The 20792-nt window shown below is 34.0% G+C and overlaps 1 protein-coding gene and 1 non-coding gene across 2 annotated transcripts; both read right to left on the bottom strand.

Annotated features, from left to right (window-relative positions):
* Nucleotides 1-3873: 3873 nt before the first annotated feature.
* On the bottom strand, nucleotides 3874-3947 carry TRNAV-AAC (transfer RNA valine (anticodon AAC)). Its single transcript has one exon. It is a non-coding gene; the product is annotated as a tRNA-Val (tRNA).
* A 4463-nt stretch (nucleotides 3948-8410) lies between these two features.
* LOC102590781 (uncharacterized) lies at nucleotides 8411-18675 on the bottom strand. The gene is given in 6 exon segments (XM_006350693.2): nucleotides 8411-9069; nucleotides 12839-12893; nucleotides 14516-14621; nucleotides 17650-17833; nucleotides 18315-18436; nucleotides 18439-18675. Coding segments are annotated over 6 exon segments (1104 nt in total). The 5' UTR covers nucleotides 18623-18675; the 3' UTR covers nucleotides 8411-8616.
* Between the last annotated feature and the right edge of the window lie 2117 nt (nucleotides 18676-20792).

Raw genomic sequence — 20792 nt, forward strand, 5'->3', positions numbered from 1 at the left:
AAGCGAGATTGGGAGAGGGAGGAGAGAGGCGAGTGAGAGAGGGCAGAGAGTGGGAGAGAGGTGAATTGTATATGTATATTGGTTAGATAATTGTATATTATACATATGTATTTGTATATTCTGGTGAATTATACATATACAAACGTGGTTAATTATACAAACTCGAAGTCAACCCGCGTAATTAATGTATAATGTTAGTCGCGAGTGGTAATTATAGCAAACTATAGCTATGATGAGTAATTAAGTAATATAAGTTTGCTTAACCGCGTAATTTTCCCTTTTCGATATGTATCAACGGTTGGTTTTTAAAAAGATAGGGTAGCGAAAAGGGTTAAAAAGGTCTCTTTTTGGATTGAAATACTTATTATTGATTTCAATGATTTTATTAAGCATTGAAACACTTTAAATAGCCAACTTAAAACATAGAATCTACATAATTTGAAATTTAAAACAATCTGAAATATCTCAACAACTCTAACTAAACAACAATTCATGTTAAACTAAAGAACGTATTTTGCTAAAAACTAACTAAGAGCAAATATATATATATCAACATTCTCTCTTGTCATTTCCATAAAATTCATTTCAACAATGAATAGATACTATTCACTTGAACACAACACTGATGCGAATGTTAGCATCCACTGTCATACTAATGAGTGCAGAACGCAAGTTGCATGGCTCAACGATTATGCTCCGATGGTAATGATTCTAACATAATTTCTTGGTTTAGGAAAAAATATTTCATGAAATTGCTACGTACTGATTTCAATATTTTGTATCATGAATTCTGATTAATTAAGCACTACTCTCAGCAACTTATTTTCTGGTCTTGTACATTTTGCAGTCTCGCTCAGGAGAACTAGGGCTCTTTAATAGGGTGTAAGTATGAGCAACTTGAGATATGCTTACACTTTTTTTCTGCTGTCTAACTCATTTATCTATATGCACGTTTAATGTTCATGTACCAGACAACGCGAGTTATCATCGAGCAGAAATTGGAACTAACGTAGCCAAAATTTTCTGTCTCCAATGTAGAAAGATGATCGGGTGGAAAGTTGTAAGATACTAATATTCAAGAATATTTTGTTGCTTTTTAAACAATAACACTGAATTTTTTATTTCTCCAAATTGGAGTCCGCCGATAGCACATGTATGTTAGAGAAGGAAAATACTGTATGAGATTGTAAGTTTCTAATTACCAATTCGCAAATTAAGACTGTATGACTTGTAAGGGTTAATACAAATGAGTATTTTGTGGCAGGGACAAGCTTACTTTTTCGAATCATATACTGTTGCTTCGTTCAATTGTGGAACAAAATTTCCAAGCTAATGAGGAAAATGCAGATCAAGATGGAGACGCTAATGAACAAGAAGTGGGCACTAATGAGAAAAATGCTAATCAAGATGGAGGCAGTAATAATGAACAGAATCATGATCAACTCCAATGAACTGAATGAAGATGTAGACCAACTGGGTGATGAAAATGCAGAGACATTGATATTCTGCTTAGTTTGTTTTTAATTTCTTGATACAAGTCATCTGTCAAGCATTTTAGTATTATCGACTGGTTAAAAGTTACTACTTGATTACTGATATTTTTAGTTGGAATAAACCAATTGACACTGAACTTTTTTTCATGTTTGAGCTCGGGTACTATATGCTGCTTAGTTTTATATTTCTTGATACAAGTCATCTGTCAAGCATTTGAGTATAATTGACTGGTTAAAAGTTAATACTGGATTACTTAGATTTTGCTTGATAGTAAATGCTACTAGAATATCTAATTAACTAATGTGCCAGTGCTCATATTATATATACTACAGGTTTCTGTTTTCTGCTGTCTAATATATTGCAAATATGTAACCTTCTGAAATCTGTACAATTGCAATGTAGATATGCACAATTATTGTTCTTATGTATACTGAGCCAAACAATCATATTCGGTTTGATTTTCTTTGTTTACTCCGTCGTTTCAGTATTCCTCAAATCATTTTTTATCGCCTACATTTCACTCCTCCATTAATATCTCCCTCTGATTTTACCTGTTTCTTCTTAATTTTAATTTAAGCAAGTAGAGGGGGGAAAAGGAAACATTATTGGCTATATTCTCTGTACAATTTTAAGTGGGTGCATATGTGTGTAAGGATGCAAAATAAAATATAACTATGACTTTAATAGTTTTGGAGGGAAAATGGATTGAGAATTAACCGTAAATTCAAGAATCAAGAAGTGACATTTATATATATATATATATTCAACATTCTCTCTTGTCATTTCCACCAAATTCATTCTTCTGCATTTTTTCATTTTGAGCAGTGCATCTCTTCTCTCCTGAGTTACTTCTTCTTCATTCAACAAATATGATATGCTATTCAGTTCAACTCCAGGATGTTATCCCTCTTTATCATACCATTCACTGTCGTAGGTGCGGAAATCAAGTGGCATGCACCCAAGATTATATTCGATTGGTAAGGATTCAAATATTATTTTTTCTGAATTCTTCTATTTCCTACTGATTTCAATATGCTGCTTAATTCTCACTATAACTCTGTTCTTGAACTTATTATGCTCATTTTCTTGTACATTTTGCAGTGGCCAAGAGGGCTCTTTAATAGGGTGTAAGTCTCATCATGATTTCACAAACTTGAGATATGGATACCCTTTTTTCTGTGGTCTAATTAACGCATATTTATGTATATATGCAGGTTTAATGTTGTTGTACGAGACAACGTGAAATTTCATCAACGACTATTAGGAACTGCCGTAGCCAAGGCTAACTGTGTCCAATGTGGAGTGACACTCGGGTGGAAATATGTAAGATACGAAGCAATTGGTTTTCATGAACAAGAAGATTTTGTTGCTTTTTTTAAAAAAATACTGAATTTTTTAATTTCTCCAGATTGAAGTAACCCCGCAGAACAGTCTTATTAGGGAAGGAAAATTCCTAATGATATTGTAAGTTTCTAATTACAAATTTGCGAATTGAGACTGTCTGTACACGTTATATGAAGTATGACTATTTTGTGGCAGGAAAAAGCTTTGTTTATGGAATGATGTACCGTTGCTTCGTATAAAGAAGGTACAAGATTTACACACTTATGAGGAAAATGCTGATCAAGATGGAGACACGAATGAGGAAAATGTTGATCAAGATGGAGACACTAATGAACATGAAGTGGGCGCTAATGAGCAAAATGTTGATCAAGGTGGAGGCGGTAATGAACTGAATCATGAAGAAGATGTGGGGGTTATTCGGTTCAATGTTCGTAATTTCTTGACGCATTTCATCAACAAAAATGCTTATCAAGGTGGAGGCGGTAATGAACTGAACCATGAACAAGATGTGGGCGCTAATGAACAAAATGCTGATCAAGATGGAGGCGCTAATGAACAGGGTCCTAGTGATCAAGATGACAAGGTCCTAATGATCAAGATGGAGGCCCGCCAATTAAACGAAGGAAGATAAGATGAACTGGCTGATGGAATAGATGAAAATGCAGACATTGATAGGCTACTCATTCTGATATTCTGCTTATACAAATGCTATAATTCATAATTGTGCGATATTCTGTTTTGAGATTACACTACATATTGTATTACTTCAGGTTGGAATAAACCAATTGACACTGCACATTTTACATGTTTGATATTAACCGTTCTGTATATGCTGCTTAGTTTGTTTTTTTATCTGTTGATACAAAATTGCTGATTGAGAGGATTGGTAGTAGAGTTTAGCGTGAATTCGTAGTAGAGTTTTCCTTTATTTCTCTCAACAAAAGGATCCTGACTTCTTAAGTAAGTTGCAGCATCACTACACTTTTGGCACATAAAGGAAAACTTTCAAAAAACAAAATATATGTATCAAAAAAATGGCTTCGCCCGGACTCGAACCGGAGACCTTCAGTGTGTTAGACTGACGTGATAACCAACTACACCACGAAACCTTCAGGTATCAGATTTTACTTTAGACTTTATATCTATTATATTGTGTTAGTGACTGTTTCCATTGTTCAAACTCATTGCTCCAAGAGTTCCTCTTGATTTAGTGCAACAAACATATGTATTAGTTAATCATGGTTAAATCGTACTCCCTCCTTCCCCTAGTTGTCATGTTGCACTTTTCGAGAGTACTTAATTTGACTAATTTTCAACGCTAAATTAGATTACATTAATTTGATATTTTAAAATAAAATTTTAGATATTCAAAAACTATACAGAAAGTACTATAACTTGCAACATTTTTCATATCAATATGATTAAAAATTATATTTTAAAATGTTAGTCAAAATTCACACAACAACAACATTATTAAGATACAAACGAGAGGGAGGGAAAAGGAAACATAATTGGTTTTTTATTCTCTATACAATTTTTAAGTCGGTGCATATGTGTGTAAGGATGCAAAATAAAAAGTGAATATGACTAGAGTCAGCAATTAAAAAGAAAATAGATTTGAAGGGTAAATGGATTCAGAATTAACGGTAAATTCAAGAACCAAGAACTGATTTTTCTGTTATAATTCCCACCCATTTTTCGTTTTCTTGGATTCTCATTGATCAACCAACTCTTTCTGTTACATTTGTTGTCTGGTGACAAGTTAAGTCTTTTTTTTCCATTGATTTTTGCAGCTTTGATATTTGTCTTACATGTCTGATTTCATTCCCACTGTAAGGATTTCTCACTCTGTATGATTTCTTGCTATTGATTTGTGTTTCTTTGATACTCCAAATTTTCAATTAATTTCTTCTGAATTGTTCTATTCGCTTAGAGAAAACTATAGTATGTTGTATCTTTTGATGACAATTCATAAAGACAATATGTATCCTGAATTAAGCACTACTCTCTTGACTAAGCTCTGAACCAACTTATTTTCTTGTTTTGTAAACATTGCAGGTACTTGACTTAGTGATAGCAAGGTTCTTTATTAGAGTATAAGTCTCATGCAATTTCATCATCTTGAGATTTTATGTATTGCCTAATGAGCCATATATGCAGGTTTAATGCTGATCAAGATGGAGACGCTAATGAACAGGTTCCTAGTGAGCAAAATGATAATTAAAATGGAGATACTAATGAGCAAAATGCTGATCAAGATGAAGATACTAAGGAACAAGATTTAGGCGCTAATGAGAAAAATGCTAATCAGGATGGAGGCGCTAATGAGAAATGTTGATCAGGATGGAGGCGCTAATGAACAATATTGATGCTGTTGTTGTTGCCTTGTGTAGTGGTTCTGTATTGCTGATTGAGAGCGCTGACGTTTATTGCACTGAATCAACTATTGATGAAAATGCAGACATCCATAGCCTACTCATGCTGCAGAGCCAGCTTACTATGATTTACAAATATATACACTTCCACTGAGTACAGTCGCTGGAGTTCATATATACAATTATTAATTCATAATTGTGTGAAATTCTGCTTTCTTTTTTGGTTTTTGGATTAATATTACTTCATTTTGGAGAAAAGCAATTGAGACTGAACATTTTCCATGTTATAGCTCGGGTACTACCATTCTCTATATTCAAGTCATGTGTCACTGGAAACTGCAAATGCTATTCAATTGTCTTTGTTTCAACAAGTGTAGTTGCTTGAAAGTGAACACTAGTTTGTTTTTCATTAAAATGTGTATGACTAAAAAGATTTTAACAGATACGAATTCTGATGTCTGTTTCTCTCTGATGAGGTTAAAACTATATTGTTACGGGCATAAAATCCTGAAACAACCCATTGCTTTGCGAAATTGGGGAGCATCAGTCTGATTATATATCCCAAGTATCAACATTCTTCTACAAGCTCTGTTCTTGGTTCAAAGTTAGTTCATTTGAGAAAAGACTCATCCATGCCATTATTTTGTAAGCTAAAAATATTTTTGGTTTTCCACAACCATTTTGTACACGTGGTCATGATTCATGCACGTCATTAATTAAATTATCTTTTAAAATGAAAAAGGTTCAAATATGCCATCAAACTTTGAAAAAAGGATCATCTATGTCATCCGTTAAAAGTTTGGCTCATCTATGCCATTTCAGTTAACAAATAATGGCATGGATGAGCCTTTTCAAATTTCACAAACAAAAATGGCATAAATGAGTCAAACTTTTAACGGATTGCATAGATAAGGATGGTAAATGGATTAACGTACTCTTATCAGTTCTATGTACAACCTAAACCAAATTAAAGAAAATGGTAAAAGTTTGTCTGGTATGAGAAATTAAAAAGAAAATAGTTTTGGAAAGAAAATGGATTGAGAATTAACGGTAAATTCAAGAATCAAGAAGTGACTTTTCTATATATCAACATTCTCTCTTCTCATTTCTATAAAATTCATTCTTCTGTCTTATTTTCATTTTGAGCAGTTCATCTCTGAGTTGCTGCTTCTTCATTCAACAATGGTGAGATGCTATTCACTTGAATACCAGGATGTTATCCCACTTTATGATAGCATCCACTGTCGTAAGTGCAGAAATCAAGTGGCATGCGTACACGATTATATTCGGATGGTAACAATACGAATATTATTTCTTCTTAATTGTTCTATTTGATCAATTTGCTACTGATTTCAATATTTTAGAATCAATGCTTCATGACTAGATAGAGAACCAACTTATTATGCTCATTTTCTTGTACATTTTGCAGGTGTGGCCACGAGGGATCTTTAATAGGCTGTAAATCTCATGATTTCATGCAATTTGATATTACATATGATTACATATATGTTACAAACCTTTATATATTTATATATGCAGGTTTAATGTTCTTGTACCAGAAAACGAGAATTTTCATCTAGGACAATTTGGAACTACCGTAGTCAATGCTAACTGTATCGGATGTGGAGAGTTAATCGGGTGGAAAATTGTAAGATACTAATATTAATAAGAATACTTTGTTGCTTTTTAAAGAAAATACTGAATTTTTTATTTCTCCAGATTGCAGTCACCCGACAGAGCATGTATGTTAGAGAAGGAAGATTCTGTATGAAGTTGTAAGTTTCTAATTGCAAATCTGCAAATTGAGAGTGTACACATAAGCGGTATGACTTGTAAGGGCTAATACAGATGAGTATTTTGTGGCAGGAACAAGCTTAGTTTATGGAATGATGTGCCGTTGCTTCATTTAAATGGGCTACAAGATGAGGAAAATGCAGATCAAGATGGAGACCCCAATGAACAAAATGTTGATCAAGATGGAGACATGACTAATGGAGACACTAATGAGCACGCTCCTAATGAACAAGGGGGCGCTAATTTGCAAAATGTTGATCAAGACAAAGACACAAATGAAGAAACTGTGGGGACTATTCAGTACAATTTTACTGATCTCTTGATGCATTTCATCTGTCAAAATGCTAATCAGGGTGGAGGAGGCGGTAATGAACAGAATCATGATCAAGATGGAGGCAGTAATGAACAGGTTCATAATGAACAAGATATGGGTGCTAATGAGAAAAATGCTGATCAAGATGGAGACTCAACCAATCAAGATGGAGACACAACTGATCAAGATGCAGAGAAAACTGATCGAGATGGAGATGGAGGCACTCCCAATGAACTGGGTGATGGACCAACTAGTTAACTGGAATTTGCAAAGCCGCACAGAAGGAGGTCATCTTGATTTCTGTTTTCTCCCCTTTTTCTAAGAAAGGGTCTTTCGGAAATCTGTGAAATTGAACAGATGTAATCCGTTTCTTCCTTTTTGTCAAGAGGCTATTGCAATGTAGATATATACAATTGATGTCAAGATGTTCTTATTGAAATGATCCTTAGACTTTTACTCAAGTGTGTTAGACTAACGTGATAACCACGAAACTTCTCTTCCTCAATCTCATGTGAATTTACTTTGCTATATCTATTAGTATAATTGATCTAGTTATTCGAATTCTCCTGACAATTTCTATATTGTTTAAGAACTTCTGTTGAGATTAATAGCCTCATTGACACAAAGCTTCTCACCAAAAGTAATTTCAAAAAAAGATGATGCTTTTAAATATTAAGTTGATTTTAAAAGTTTGGCCAAATAATCTATATAAGTCCAATGGCATCTTTACGTTAGGATGAGAAATCATTTATGCTTGTATATAGTTGCCAAGAACGGGGTCAAGATCCAGAGATGAAAACAAAAACGCTCGACTTTAGCAATAAAATTTCTGTTTTTTTTTTCTATAACTCAGTTCAAAGGACTGAAACCATGATGAAGACTTTATGCGATGTGAGTGATCAAATTAACTAAAATTTCAGATTTAGGAATAAATAGATGTTAAAACTCTAGTGCTATCTCTTGCTCAACTCAGCAAATTAACTCCATTACTCAACATATGCAATCCTGTTTGAAGAACAACTCATCATGGGCAAGAAACTGAAAATTAACACGCCCAATTGTGCAACAAGTAAGCATTCAACATCCACCATCAAGAAAAAAGGTAATTAGCTGCAAATACACAATGTAATTTCTGGAAAGGTGAACTTGATTACTTGAATATTAACAAAATATAGAGCTTAACAACAAGACCCAAAAAGAAGCTACAGAGAATTAAAATCCACAGCTACACCAGCCACAAACGCAATGTAAACTAAACCTACAGTTACTACCATTACACCAACCAAACTCCAGAATCTAACCGCCAAATCCATAGAGAGTCCTTCCCTGTCTCTTGAGGGCATAGACAACATCCATCGCAGTAACAGTCTTCCTCCTGGCATGCTCGGTGTAGGTGACAGAGTCACGAATCACATTCTCCAAAAAGATCTTCAATACTCCACGGGTCTCCTCATAGATCAGACCGGAGATACGCTTCACACCACCCCTACGAGCAAGCCTGCGAATAGCTGGCTTAGTGATACCCTGGATGTTATCTCTTAGAACCTTCCTGTGCCTCTTGGCTCCTCCCTTTCCCAATCCCTTGCCTCCCTTTCCACGGCCAGACATTTTCACAGAGAAATTTGAAGAAGATGAAGTTTCTAGGGTTTTGAATTTGGATGTAATTACTGATGAGAATGAGGTGGATGGTGGAGGGTATTTATACTTGGTTGGCGGGTTCGAAATGTGGCGGGGCATAAATCGTAGCCGCTAATATTTGGGGATTATTTAGTGATCGACGGATAATAATGGTGATCCACGTGAATGGTGGAAACTGAATATCAACCGTTGATTGGAAGGGGATCCGATCCGTGTGAGAGAAGATCTAGGGATGTCAACACATCTTTCCCGCACCTAATACTAATAATAGCAAATTCAATATTTTGTGGAAAAAAAAAAGACTTAACTTTCCTAGTTCGTTACTACCTAGATTTTAATTTTTGTGATATTGTCAGTTAAGAGTCTTTTTGGCATTTCTACTAAACGTTATTTATTTTAACAGGCATTTTTTAAAAATAGCTTTTCAGAAAAGTGTTTTTGAGAAAAAACAATTTATATTTGGCTAATTCATTTGAAAAGTGTTTTTTTATAAATAAATTGTGTTTGGCTAATCTTTTTTGAAAGTACTTTTGAGAGTCAAATTGTGATTAAGGGCAAGTATTAATGTAATTTTAATATTAGATTATGTTATAAAAAGAAACTAGTTTAAACATCTATTACAAAAAATTAAATTAATTTTTTGTTTTTATTAAAATAAAATGTTCATATTCAAACAATCGATATTATACATTTTTTTGAAGGGTAGAAATCTTTAATTGTTATTTTTTTTTCTTTTTTCCTAATCTTACAAAAATATTGTTGTTACCTTTTTCTTGTTTTCTGATTTTGTAAAATAATGCGTAAAATAATAATACGCAAACGGAAAATAAAATATAAAATTTATTATATAAAAATAAAAAATAAAATTATTAAATGAAACTTGACCAAACATATGAGATATGTTAATTAAGTAATTGGTAATTACTTTTTAGTCTTGAAAAAAAAATTAAGAAGCTAAAATTAGCTTCTTCCCAACAGCAGAAAAACTTTTGTTTCTATTTAAAAGAATTTTTACTCATTTGTCAAACACCTACTTTTTCAAAAAAAGTGCTTTACTAAAAATAAGTGTTGTGGACTCTCAACAGTAATGTCAAACAAGCTCCTAATCTAAGTCAGTATTTTTTTTCTTCAAAAAGTCAAAAGTAAATAACACTTTATAAGTAATTAACTTGCTTATATTTATAGCTAATAATGTGGACTTGATTCACACCTCTAATAATATCCTCCTTGAATAAAGTTCCACATGGTACATTACTATCCATGGTCTAAGTGTCACCAGGGGCAGCTCGACAATGTTAAGAAAAAGACAAGTGTCTTCAGGGGCGTACCTATCTTTACGGTGTCGCTCGATACCGTTTCGTCGGAGAATTGCATTGTGTATAGAAGTCAAATTTTGATTTAGTAAATACATATATAAATTTTAATACCTCTTAACACAAATTAAATATCTAGTCCAACAGTTAGAGTGTTGTGACAATTCTTTGAGGTCGTGGGTTCTAGCCTCACAATTATATTTTTTATTAAATTATTGACACCCCTTAGTAACAATCCTGAATCTGCTATTGAGTGCCTTAGTCCCCAAATTTAAGGGGCCTCATTTTTAATAATAATAGGTTATAAGTTATTATTTTTTAACAAATATTGAATACTATTTGTAGAAAAGGTAAACTTTTCATGAAAAATGAAGGAATTATTAGAAAAAATAAAACTTAAGTGGCCTCATTTTTAATAATAATAGGTTATAAGTTATTATTATTTTAATGAATATTGAATACTATTTGTAGAAAAGGTAAACTTTCCATGAAAAATGAAGGAATTATTAGAAAAAAATTGACATATTTGGAGTACTATATCGCATGAAAAATATTTTAAAATAAGAAAAGTTATATTATCAAACTGAATACTAGAAGAAATTAATTATATAAAAGTTATTAACAATTTAAGTTTAAGGCCTCGTTTGATTTTTGTTTTAGTCCACTAATATGGTTGAGGCCCAGTGTGTGTCACATATAGCAATTGAGTATATGTGGCCGCCATAGCCCAATAGTTTTTTTTTTTTGCGCATGTGTCTTTGAAGTTATGGGTAAAAACAGCAAATCAACAAGTAGACGTGCAAAGGTCCTAAGTTAGAACCTATATCATCTCTCCGAGACCATCTTTTTGCTAGTCTAACTAAACCATAGTTTTAATACTAGTTGTTGGGCTAGAACAGTTCAATGATACGTGTAATATTATCTACTTTGGGCGGAGGGAGTGACCATATTGGCTTGTGAACGGTTAGAGGAACGATTAGGTGGATTCCATGTTGTTGAAATTGTAGCAATTACGGGCATCGTGGTTGGGTTTCTCACATATTTGACAAATAACGCGAAACGAGAGGGATTGTTGTTATTTGGGCTACTGGAGGATTTTTGAGAGGTGGTGAAACTTTGTTGATTGAGATTTCCCGTGATTGGGGAGCAGTTGGAGTATTGGCGAGATATGACATTGGCTTGAAGTTGGAGGGCTTTGGTTTCCTCAACAAGTTTCTTCGTTTCTTGTTAAGCCAGGAAGTGAGTCTTCGTCAGCAAGAGCTAGACTATGTGATATAGTACATTTCTTGTCAGCATAGTCTATAATGGTGGTAGAGCCCTTTGTGGTGGTTTGGAGTTGGTGACGAAGTTGCATGACTCGGTCTCGAGATTGAGATGGAAATTAGAGGTTGGAAAGATATAGCCAAGCTTCACGAGTGGTAGCCAAAGAAGAAAGATTTTGTCCCTCTTTTTCCAAGCCGTGAAGTCCGGATTTGGTGTGGATTCAGATGTGTCGGAGTAGTGATTAAGATAGTGGCAGATGGAATATTAGTTCAATCAAGATGAGCCTCCAAATCAAAGGCGTCAAAGACAGTAGATTGCCAAAGGTAATAATTTTCCCAATCAAGTTTTATCGAAAGGGCAATTGTTTGGGAGTTGGAATGAATGATGGAGAGATGAGTTGTAGAAGAGGAATATATGTGGGTGAACCTCAGGACGGGTAAAAGAAGAGGTAATAGAGTTCGAATACAAAACAAAAGCTATCCTAATTACAGAAAATAAAGGAGTTGCACTTTACATTTAAGACTTGTTAATATCTACCACATTCACAATCAGTTAAGTCTTTATTTCCATTTATTCATTCAGCAGTTCATATTTCTCTTGGATTTTGTTCTGTAACAGGTTGATCCACAATGTCCCGTTTTGGAGTTTCTGATCATCTAATCAACATACGTGATTGCATACTTTGCTGTTTATGCGAAACTCGAGTTGCATACATCGAGGATTTCATTCCTAATGTAACGATTCTCCCTGCTTCAATTTGCTTGTCAACCCTTAATTCTGTTATATTTCATGTTCTTGTCTTGTACACGTTGCAGGCGGATGACTTAGTGTATGGAGGGTTCTTTAATAGATTGTAAGTCTCAGAATTTCGAAAATTGGGTATTTCATGAGATTGTGATTTGCCTAAGCTTTTTTCTGAGGTCTGTGTATTATATGCAGGCTTCATTATGTTGTACCAATTAACCACCAAGGTTATCTAGAACAACTAGAGGGAAATAGCCTACTCAATATTTACTGTGTCCAATGTCGAATGCGGCTTGGCTGGCAACTTGTAAGATACTAACATTAAAAAGCATTTGATTTGGTTGTTCTATATTTCATAAAATACAGAAATTATGATTTCTTCAGGTTGAGACTACCCAACAGTCTGAGTATTTTGTAGTAGGAAGATCCTTTATGAAATTGTAAGTTTCTAATTACAAATTCGCAAATTGAGACTGCCTGTACATGCGCGTATATATGCAGTATGACTTGTAAGGTGTTGATTCAAATAAGTATTTTGTGGCAGGGAGCTGCTTATATACCAGAGTGGTGAAACGTTGCGTGATACTGTCTTTGGAGTTGCTAATGAACAGGCTCCTAATGATCAAGAAGGAGGTGCAAATGAACAGATTCCTAATGAACAAAATTTAGGCGCTAATGATCAAAATGCTGATCAAGATGGAGACACTAATGAACAGGATCATGATCAAGATGGAGGCACTAATGAGCAAAATGCTGATCAAGCTAAAGGCATAAATCAACAGGCTCCTTATGAACAAGATTTAGGTGCTAATGATCAAAATGCTAAACAAGATGGAGACACTAATGAACAAGATTTAGGTGCTAATGATCAAAATGCTAAACAAGATGGAGACGCTAACGAACAGAATATTGATGAACAAGATTTAGGTGCTAATGATAAAAATGCTGAGTAACATGGAGATGCTAAGCAACATTGTTGTTTTGGTAATATACTGCAACCCTAATCATTCATTTCTTTGAGTTTGGTTGTAGAATGCTACCCTACTTATTATTCATTTCTGAGACTACTTGCTGAAAAATGAAGACAAGTGGTGAAAGGCCTGTTGAGTTTGCATTGTTCCATTGGTTCTAGACTGCAACCCTACTCATTCATTTCTGTGAGCCTACTTAATAAAATCTGAGACCCTCCTTGATGAAGTTGCATAATCCTGCATACTTCCCAAATTTCCATGATATATAAACCTAGAAGCGACTTATGCCCTCATTTCACCCAGTGAGAAATTTCAAGACTACATTTCAGCAACTTCGGATTTCTAACCCTAACTATTTTAAAGCCAAATGCAAGCAAAACTTAGGACCACCATTTAGGACCAAAAAGAAACTACAATCTAGTTTACCACATGTTGGACCTAGCAAAGACAAAAATATATATCATGATCTATATGAAGCCAACCTCAAAGGTGCTTCACATAGATCAATACAAGTGCATGAGCATGCCCTAGTTTACAGCTAGTTCATATAACCACGAGGAGTTCTCAGATCTAAAACTATGTATGCTATCGAAAATATTGAACATCAAAAACACAATAATGCAAATGCTCCTCTTAGGGCTCACAAACTACTAATCCAGAATCATCTGAAAAGCCTAAAACATGGATACAACATACCAATATAATGGTTTTTATTCTTTTTTAACCATGGGGTCCAGGACAACTTGAGCGCACCTAGACTAATTTCAGAGGATACCTGTCACTCCATCAACAACAAGTATTAGGTAACTATGTTCACCAAGGCTAGGACGGGACAAATGGAAAGAAATCACCTAATGTTTTGTCATCAGAGACTTGATGGTACTCAACCCACTTCATTGACTACTAGGCCATACCCTTAGGTGCTCATGTACTTTCTACTATTGTCAGTTAGGCTCCTTGCTCATACATCAAATTACAACAACATACCCAGTGTAGTCCCACAAAGTGGGGGTCTGAGGAGGGTAGAGTGTACGCAGACCTTACCCCTACCTCAAAGGTAGAGAGGTAGAGAGGTTGTTTCTAATTGACCCTCGGCTCAAGAAAAAACAGTCCAATCATACATATGAAAAAATGATGCCCAATGTAGTTATAAGTCCTTCTGAATTAAAGGGGTAAACCTGAATTCTATATTTCTATAACTAAGAAATCAACACAGGACAAACATAGCAGTAATTTATGATGTTTAAATTAAATGTAAGATAAGACCTTGCATATTGAAGGGACCAGTAAAAGTACTGGCAGATCTTCTCAAGAATGGTGGTGTTAATCTCCGGAAAAGTCACTTGCCCATGCTCTGTCTCAGCAAAACTCCCTGCAACAAACAAATTACAAATAGTTACAATCACATCCCCAATTACCATCAAACACCGAATAGAAATTAACAAATCAAGAAGGAGGTAGCAAATGAACAGATTCCTAATGAACAAAATTTAGGTACGCTAATGATCAAAATGCTGATCAAGATGGAGACACTAATGAACAGGATCATGATCAAGATGGAGGCACTAATGAGCAAAATGCTGATCAAGCTAAAGGCATAAATCAACAGGCTCCTTATGAACAAGATTTAGGTGCTAATGATCAAAATGCTAAACAAGAAGGAGACGCTAATGAACAGGTTCCTTATGAACAAGACTTAGGTGCTAATGATCAAAATGCTAAACAAGATGGAGACGCTAATGAACAGAATACTGATGAACAAGATTTAGGTGCTAATGATCAAAATGCTGAGCAACATGGAGATGCTAAGGAACAGGTTCCTAATAAACGAGATTTAGGCGATAATGATCAAAATGTTGAGCAAGATGGAGGTGCTAATTCTGATCAAGATGGAGGTGCTAATGCTGATCAAGATGGAGGCTCTAATGAGCAAGACGGAGACGCTAATGAACAGAATCATGGTCAAAATCGAGGCCGTCCAGTGAAACGAATGAAGATGTCGATCAACTGGCTGATGGAATAGACAATATTGATGAATATGCAGTCATTGATAGCCTACTCATGCTGATCAAAATGCAGAAAGATATACACTGTCTGAATTAGAGTTCATACTTTACAAAATGCTAATGCCTAATTGTGTGATATTCTTTTTTCTCTTTTTGATTTTGGGATTACAGTACATATTATTACTTCAGGTTGGAACAAAGCAATTGACACTGAACGTTTTACCTGTTTTAGCTCTGATACTACCACTCTCTATATGCTGCTTATTTCTTGATGCGAGTATGTGGTGAAGTTAGATTTTAACAGATACGCTGAGAATGGTGGATTCAATGGCTTTTACTCTTATCCTGAAGTTATGAGCCAGATAACATAGTTCACTTTTTTTGTTCATTTCAATTGCTTTCTGCATCTAAGGGTTCAGCATGGGGCAAATGTTATAGAAAAGGTAAAAACAATATTTTCATTTTGTAGTAATATGCAAGGCTTGGTATCCGTTTCATTTGAAATCTATAAATCTGCAATATTTGGAGCATATTTACTGCTTTCGAGTTCTGTCAATCTGAATGTTATTGCAAATGTGTGATCTAAAGAAATCTTCAAAGTTGAACAGATGTTTGATAATGAATGTAAAATACATATCCTGTTCTTGGTCTGGATTAAAAGTTCATTTTGTAAATCCAATTGAAATACATTAATATTACTAAGAGAAGAAGAAGTAGAAACATGATTTCTGAGAGGACTATTTCTAATATGCTATGGGCATATTTGATCAAAAAGTTGAAAGGATGGGCAAATTCGACCATTTCTAATATATGAAAGAACATTTTTTACCCTTTTCCGAAAATTGTATACAGTGGGAAGAAAAAAAAAGAATGAATTGAGCAAAAACCAAAAAAGGTGAAAGAAATATAAAATGAAATACTAGTATGACAAGAACATGAGTGTTATACTCTTATGAGCAAACACTCCTTGTTATACATTTTAGCTTAATTATTGACTAAGATCAAGTGCAACATTCAAGTCCATCAAAGAATACGTTCCCTTATATTATTCGTACGAAGTTTTAACGGGTGAAGTGTAAATATAACCCTAAAATACGATTATAGGGGTATAGTTTGTTCAAGAAGTATGACGGAGAACAAACAAAGCTTATTCTTTTTTATAGTAGAGAGGTAAATATAACCCTTTTTTTGTTGCTGAAATTAAACCAATTCAGTCACTTATGAAGACCTGTACTTCCCATCTTTAAAAGAAAAGAGGAGAAAAAAGAATTTTTCCTAATATCTCAGCTAACGGTAAAGATATATATAACTCTTCTCAACTTGATTCATTCAAGAATCAAGAACTAATTTTCAGAAGTATTAATCACCAGCCATTTTTCTACTTTCTTGAATTCTCATTTTCCATCATCTCTGTTCTCTTTACATTCATAATCAGTTAGTCTTTTCCCCATTCATAATTCAGCAATTCACCTGTGATATTTGTTTCTGTAACATATCTATTAGAAGTTGGTTCTTCATTCAACAATGGGAAGGCCCTTTATACTTCACTACGAGGATGATTGCATCCATTGTCGTAGCTGCAAAACTCGAGTTGGATTTATCAGGGATCACCTTTTTACTAATGTATGGATTCTCACTCTCACTGCATCATTTCTTGCAATTTGTTATTAACATACCAAATGTTTGTCATCTGTGCAAGAAGTATATGCATTAATTTTTCTCAACTGTTCCGAATTCTCTTCTGATAAAATTGCGCTTCATTTCATAAAGAGGACATGTAATATTCAATCCTCAATTTTGACAGCTATTTGTATCATGAATTCAGCAGTCTGTTATATTCTTGACTAATCACTTACTATGCTCATTGTTTTGTATATTTTGCAGATAGGCGATGAATCATTCATCTTTCATACTGTGTAAGTCTCATGTTTGGAAATTGGGTTTTACAGACGAGCTTAAACATTTTTCTGCAGTCTTGAGGCATATACATATACGTTACAAACCTTTATATATGCAGCTTTAATGTTGAAGTACCAGAGGACAAGCGATATCATCAAGTAGAAAAAAATGGCAGAACCGTAGCCGACACTTACTGTATTAAATGTGGAAACCTGCTAGGGCGGAAACTTGTAAGTACCAGAGGACAATCTTGTTCTTCTTTTTAAATTTTTTTCTTACAGAATTTATGATTTCTCCAGATTGCAATCAATCAACAAACCTTGCAGTTATATTAGAGAAGGAGTATTCTTTATAAGCTTGTAAGTTTCTAATTACAAATTTGTAAATTAAGACTCTACACATATGTGGTGTGACTTGTAAGATGTTCTAACAAATGAGTAATTTGTGGCAGACACAAAGTTGGTCTTACTAATCAAGATGGAGGCGTTAATGAACAGGCTGCAGGCGCTAATGTGCAAGATGGAGATGCTGATGAACAAGGAGGCGCTAATGAGCAAAATGATGAACAATGAGGCACTAATGAGCAAAATGATGAACAAGAAGGAGGCGCTAATGAAGATGTAGATCTGCTGGCTGAAGGAATAGCTAATCCTGATCTAAATCCAAACCTATGAACCAACTATTGAAGAAAATTCAGATATTGACAACCAACTGAAAATGTTTGATCAAAATGCAGAACCAGCTAGATAGAGTTTAAGCATTTTGGCAATGATGTCGAGAATAGATGAAAATGGACTCTGTTGTATGTAATGAGTCTTCTCTCTGCTTAACAATTGAATACTATTAGATCTCACATTTCGTCTCTCTTGCTCCAATTCTCATTAAATTTCGAGGATTTTCTTAATTTCGCAGTGAAATGGTTTTACTTCAGAAGAATTGCACAATAAATATTCACTAGGATGAATCAATTAAGAAAAATTAATCAACAGCTAAAAGACGGACCAATGTAATCACTAGAAACTGAAATCTATTCATTGATACTGTAATGAGAAATTACAAGTTCTAGAGCATGAGAGCATCACTACAGATATCCAACACAGGCATAAACGCAATTGTAAACTAAAACCTACATTTACTACCAACATACAACCCCCAATCTAACCTCCAAATCCATAGAGAGTCCTTCCCTGTCTCTTCAAAGCATAGACAACATCCATAGCAGTGACAGTCTTCCTCCTGGCGTGCTCAGTGTAGGTGACAGAATCACGAATCACATTCTCCAAAAGATCTTCAACACTCCACGGGTCTCCTCATAGATCAGACCAGAGATACGCTTCACACCACCCCTACGAGCAAGCCTGCGAATAGCTGGCTTAGTGATACCTTGGATGTTGTCTCTTAGAACCTTCCTGTGCCTCTTGGCTCCTCCCTTTCCCAATCCCTTGCCTCCCTTTCCACGACCAGACATTTTCACAGAGAAAGTTTCTAGGGTTACGAATTTTGATGTAATTTTGCTGATGAAACATGAAGTGGATGGTGGTGGCTATTTATAGTTGGTGAATTTGGGCGTCCTGGATTTCGTGGGTGGTTTGAAATGAGGCGGGCTTAAAATCATGGCCGCTAAATTTTGGGAAATTTACTTAGACGGATAAGAATGTCGATCCATGTGAATTGCGGAAACTAAATATAAGCCGTTGATTCGAAGTGAGATCTACGGTGTGCAGTGCTTCTTTGTGTTTGGTCGCGGATTGTGCTTTTTCAGTGAGAGAAAAGAGGGAGTTACGACTTACGAGAATCTAATCTTCTGACTAAATATTTGTGGGCCGCCAAATAAAGAACAAATAGTCTCAAATTATTTATTTAGTCCTCATTGATTTTATTAGATGTGTATTAAAATTAGAATATCTAAATTTAAAAAGTATTAAGTTTTGAATATTAAAATAAACTAAAATTATTTGATTTCTTAATATTTGAATATATAACTTGTCTTTTATTTATATTAGACATATACGTAGCTATATCAATAATGTGTTTTAAAAATGTATATGATGGTTGATGTGTGATTTTGGGTGTCGATTAGAATGATGGTATAGATTGATGGTGATGGACTGGTAGTTATAACTTATACGTAGTAGCTAATGGTGATAGAGGAATGACCCAACGATAGTGATTGGTGGACGATGGTGATAATTGATGATCGTGCAATGTATATAGTAATATTGTGTGATATATATTGGTGGTTGATGGCATCGCAGTGGTGATTATTGATAGTAATTGGAGGATAGTTGACGCTTATGGTGATGAATGTAAAAATGTTGGCTAGTGATTGTGATAATTAAATGTATTGATTGATATGATGATGGAAGTTCATAATGGTGAAAAATAACAATGTACGGGAATGAATAATGATGTTAAATATTTTGTAAAGTCATTGTTATTTTTTTACAGCTAACCATCAAACTTTTTTCACGTTCATTGAAAATTGTAAAAATAAGATGGATTACCAATTTTTGAGTCGGCAAATAAAATTTAACTATCGCTTCAAATGTAATTGAAAAGTGTTTTCAACCACTTTTCAGTAGGAAACAAATTCAGATAAAGTACCTCTAATTGAAACATGAAACAACTTTAACATCCTATATGAAGTTCAAAATCCACAAATCAAACTTTTATAAGTTCAAATATTTACAATTTATGTGTCAAAATTTGTTGAAATTTCAAATTACATGAACTATTTGTGTAGTTCAAACCCCACAAATAATTGATAAAGTTCAAACTAATAAATATACAAAGTTTAATAAATATTTCTTAGGTTTTTTTGTGTTTAAACTAATTAAGAGTATTTTTTTAAAAAATCATTAATATATTAAAAAAATGAATTAAATATTTTATGAAAAGTGACAAAAACTTAATTAGAGTTCCAAAAAGTGATTGTGGCAATTTCAAAAGAAAATGTCTGTTACACTTGACGACTATGAGCCCATGTTACAATGGACTGGGCATGTGCTAATGGGCCTAATGGATAGGAGATATGGACTTTTATCTCAGTGGTGTAGAGAAGTTGGCAAATAAAATTTCAATTCAAAAGAAGCATAATCAAGCATACTTTTTTTAAGAAAATTTCAGAAATAACAAGCATAATAGACACAATATAGCTCTATAGCTATAGTTTCGATAATTACGTTCCATAACTATAGTTTTGTATGTTATGGAGGCTGTGATTCATATATTTTTGCATATTTGTATATTTCACTTGTGAATATACAAATAGGGTAAATATATACAAATTATGTATTTATACATTTAAAAAATTTTCAGGACTCCATATGTATATTTCGCTTGCCAATATACAAACAAGGTAATTTATTATGATTTTTTCATAAATCGTATACAAATAGTTATGGTAAACATATTCAAAAATCTGGATTTATACAATCATGAATCGAATTATATACAAATTCTGGATTTATACAAATCAAACGAATAGTAAGAATTGGAAAAACTGTTGCCGCGAATTATAATTTTCTTAAATTGTAGATATATCACCTAATATAGGCTAGATGTTTGCTATTCTGTATAATTTTCCCTGCATTTTGTAAAATTGGAACTTACAAGTGGGACATGGGATGGAGATTTTT

This window comes from Solanum tuberosum, unplaced genomic scaffold (assembly GCF_000226075.1).
Source record: "Solanum tuberosum cultivar DM 1-3 516 R44 unplaced genomic scaffold, SolTub_3.0 scf00128, whole genome shotgun sequence".
Taxonomy (NCBI): domain Eukaryota; kingdom Viridiplantae; phylum Streptophyta; class Magnoliopsida; order Solanales; family Solanaceae; genus Solanum; species Solanum tuberosum.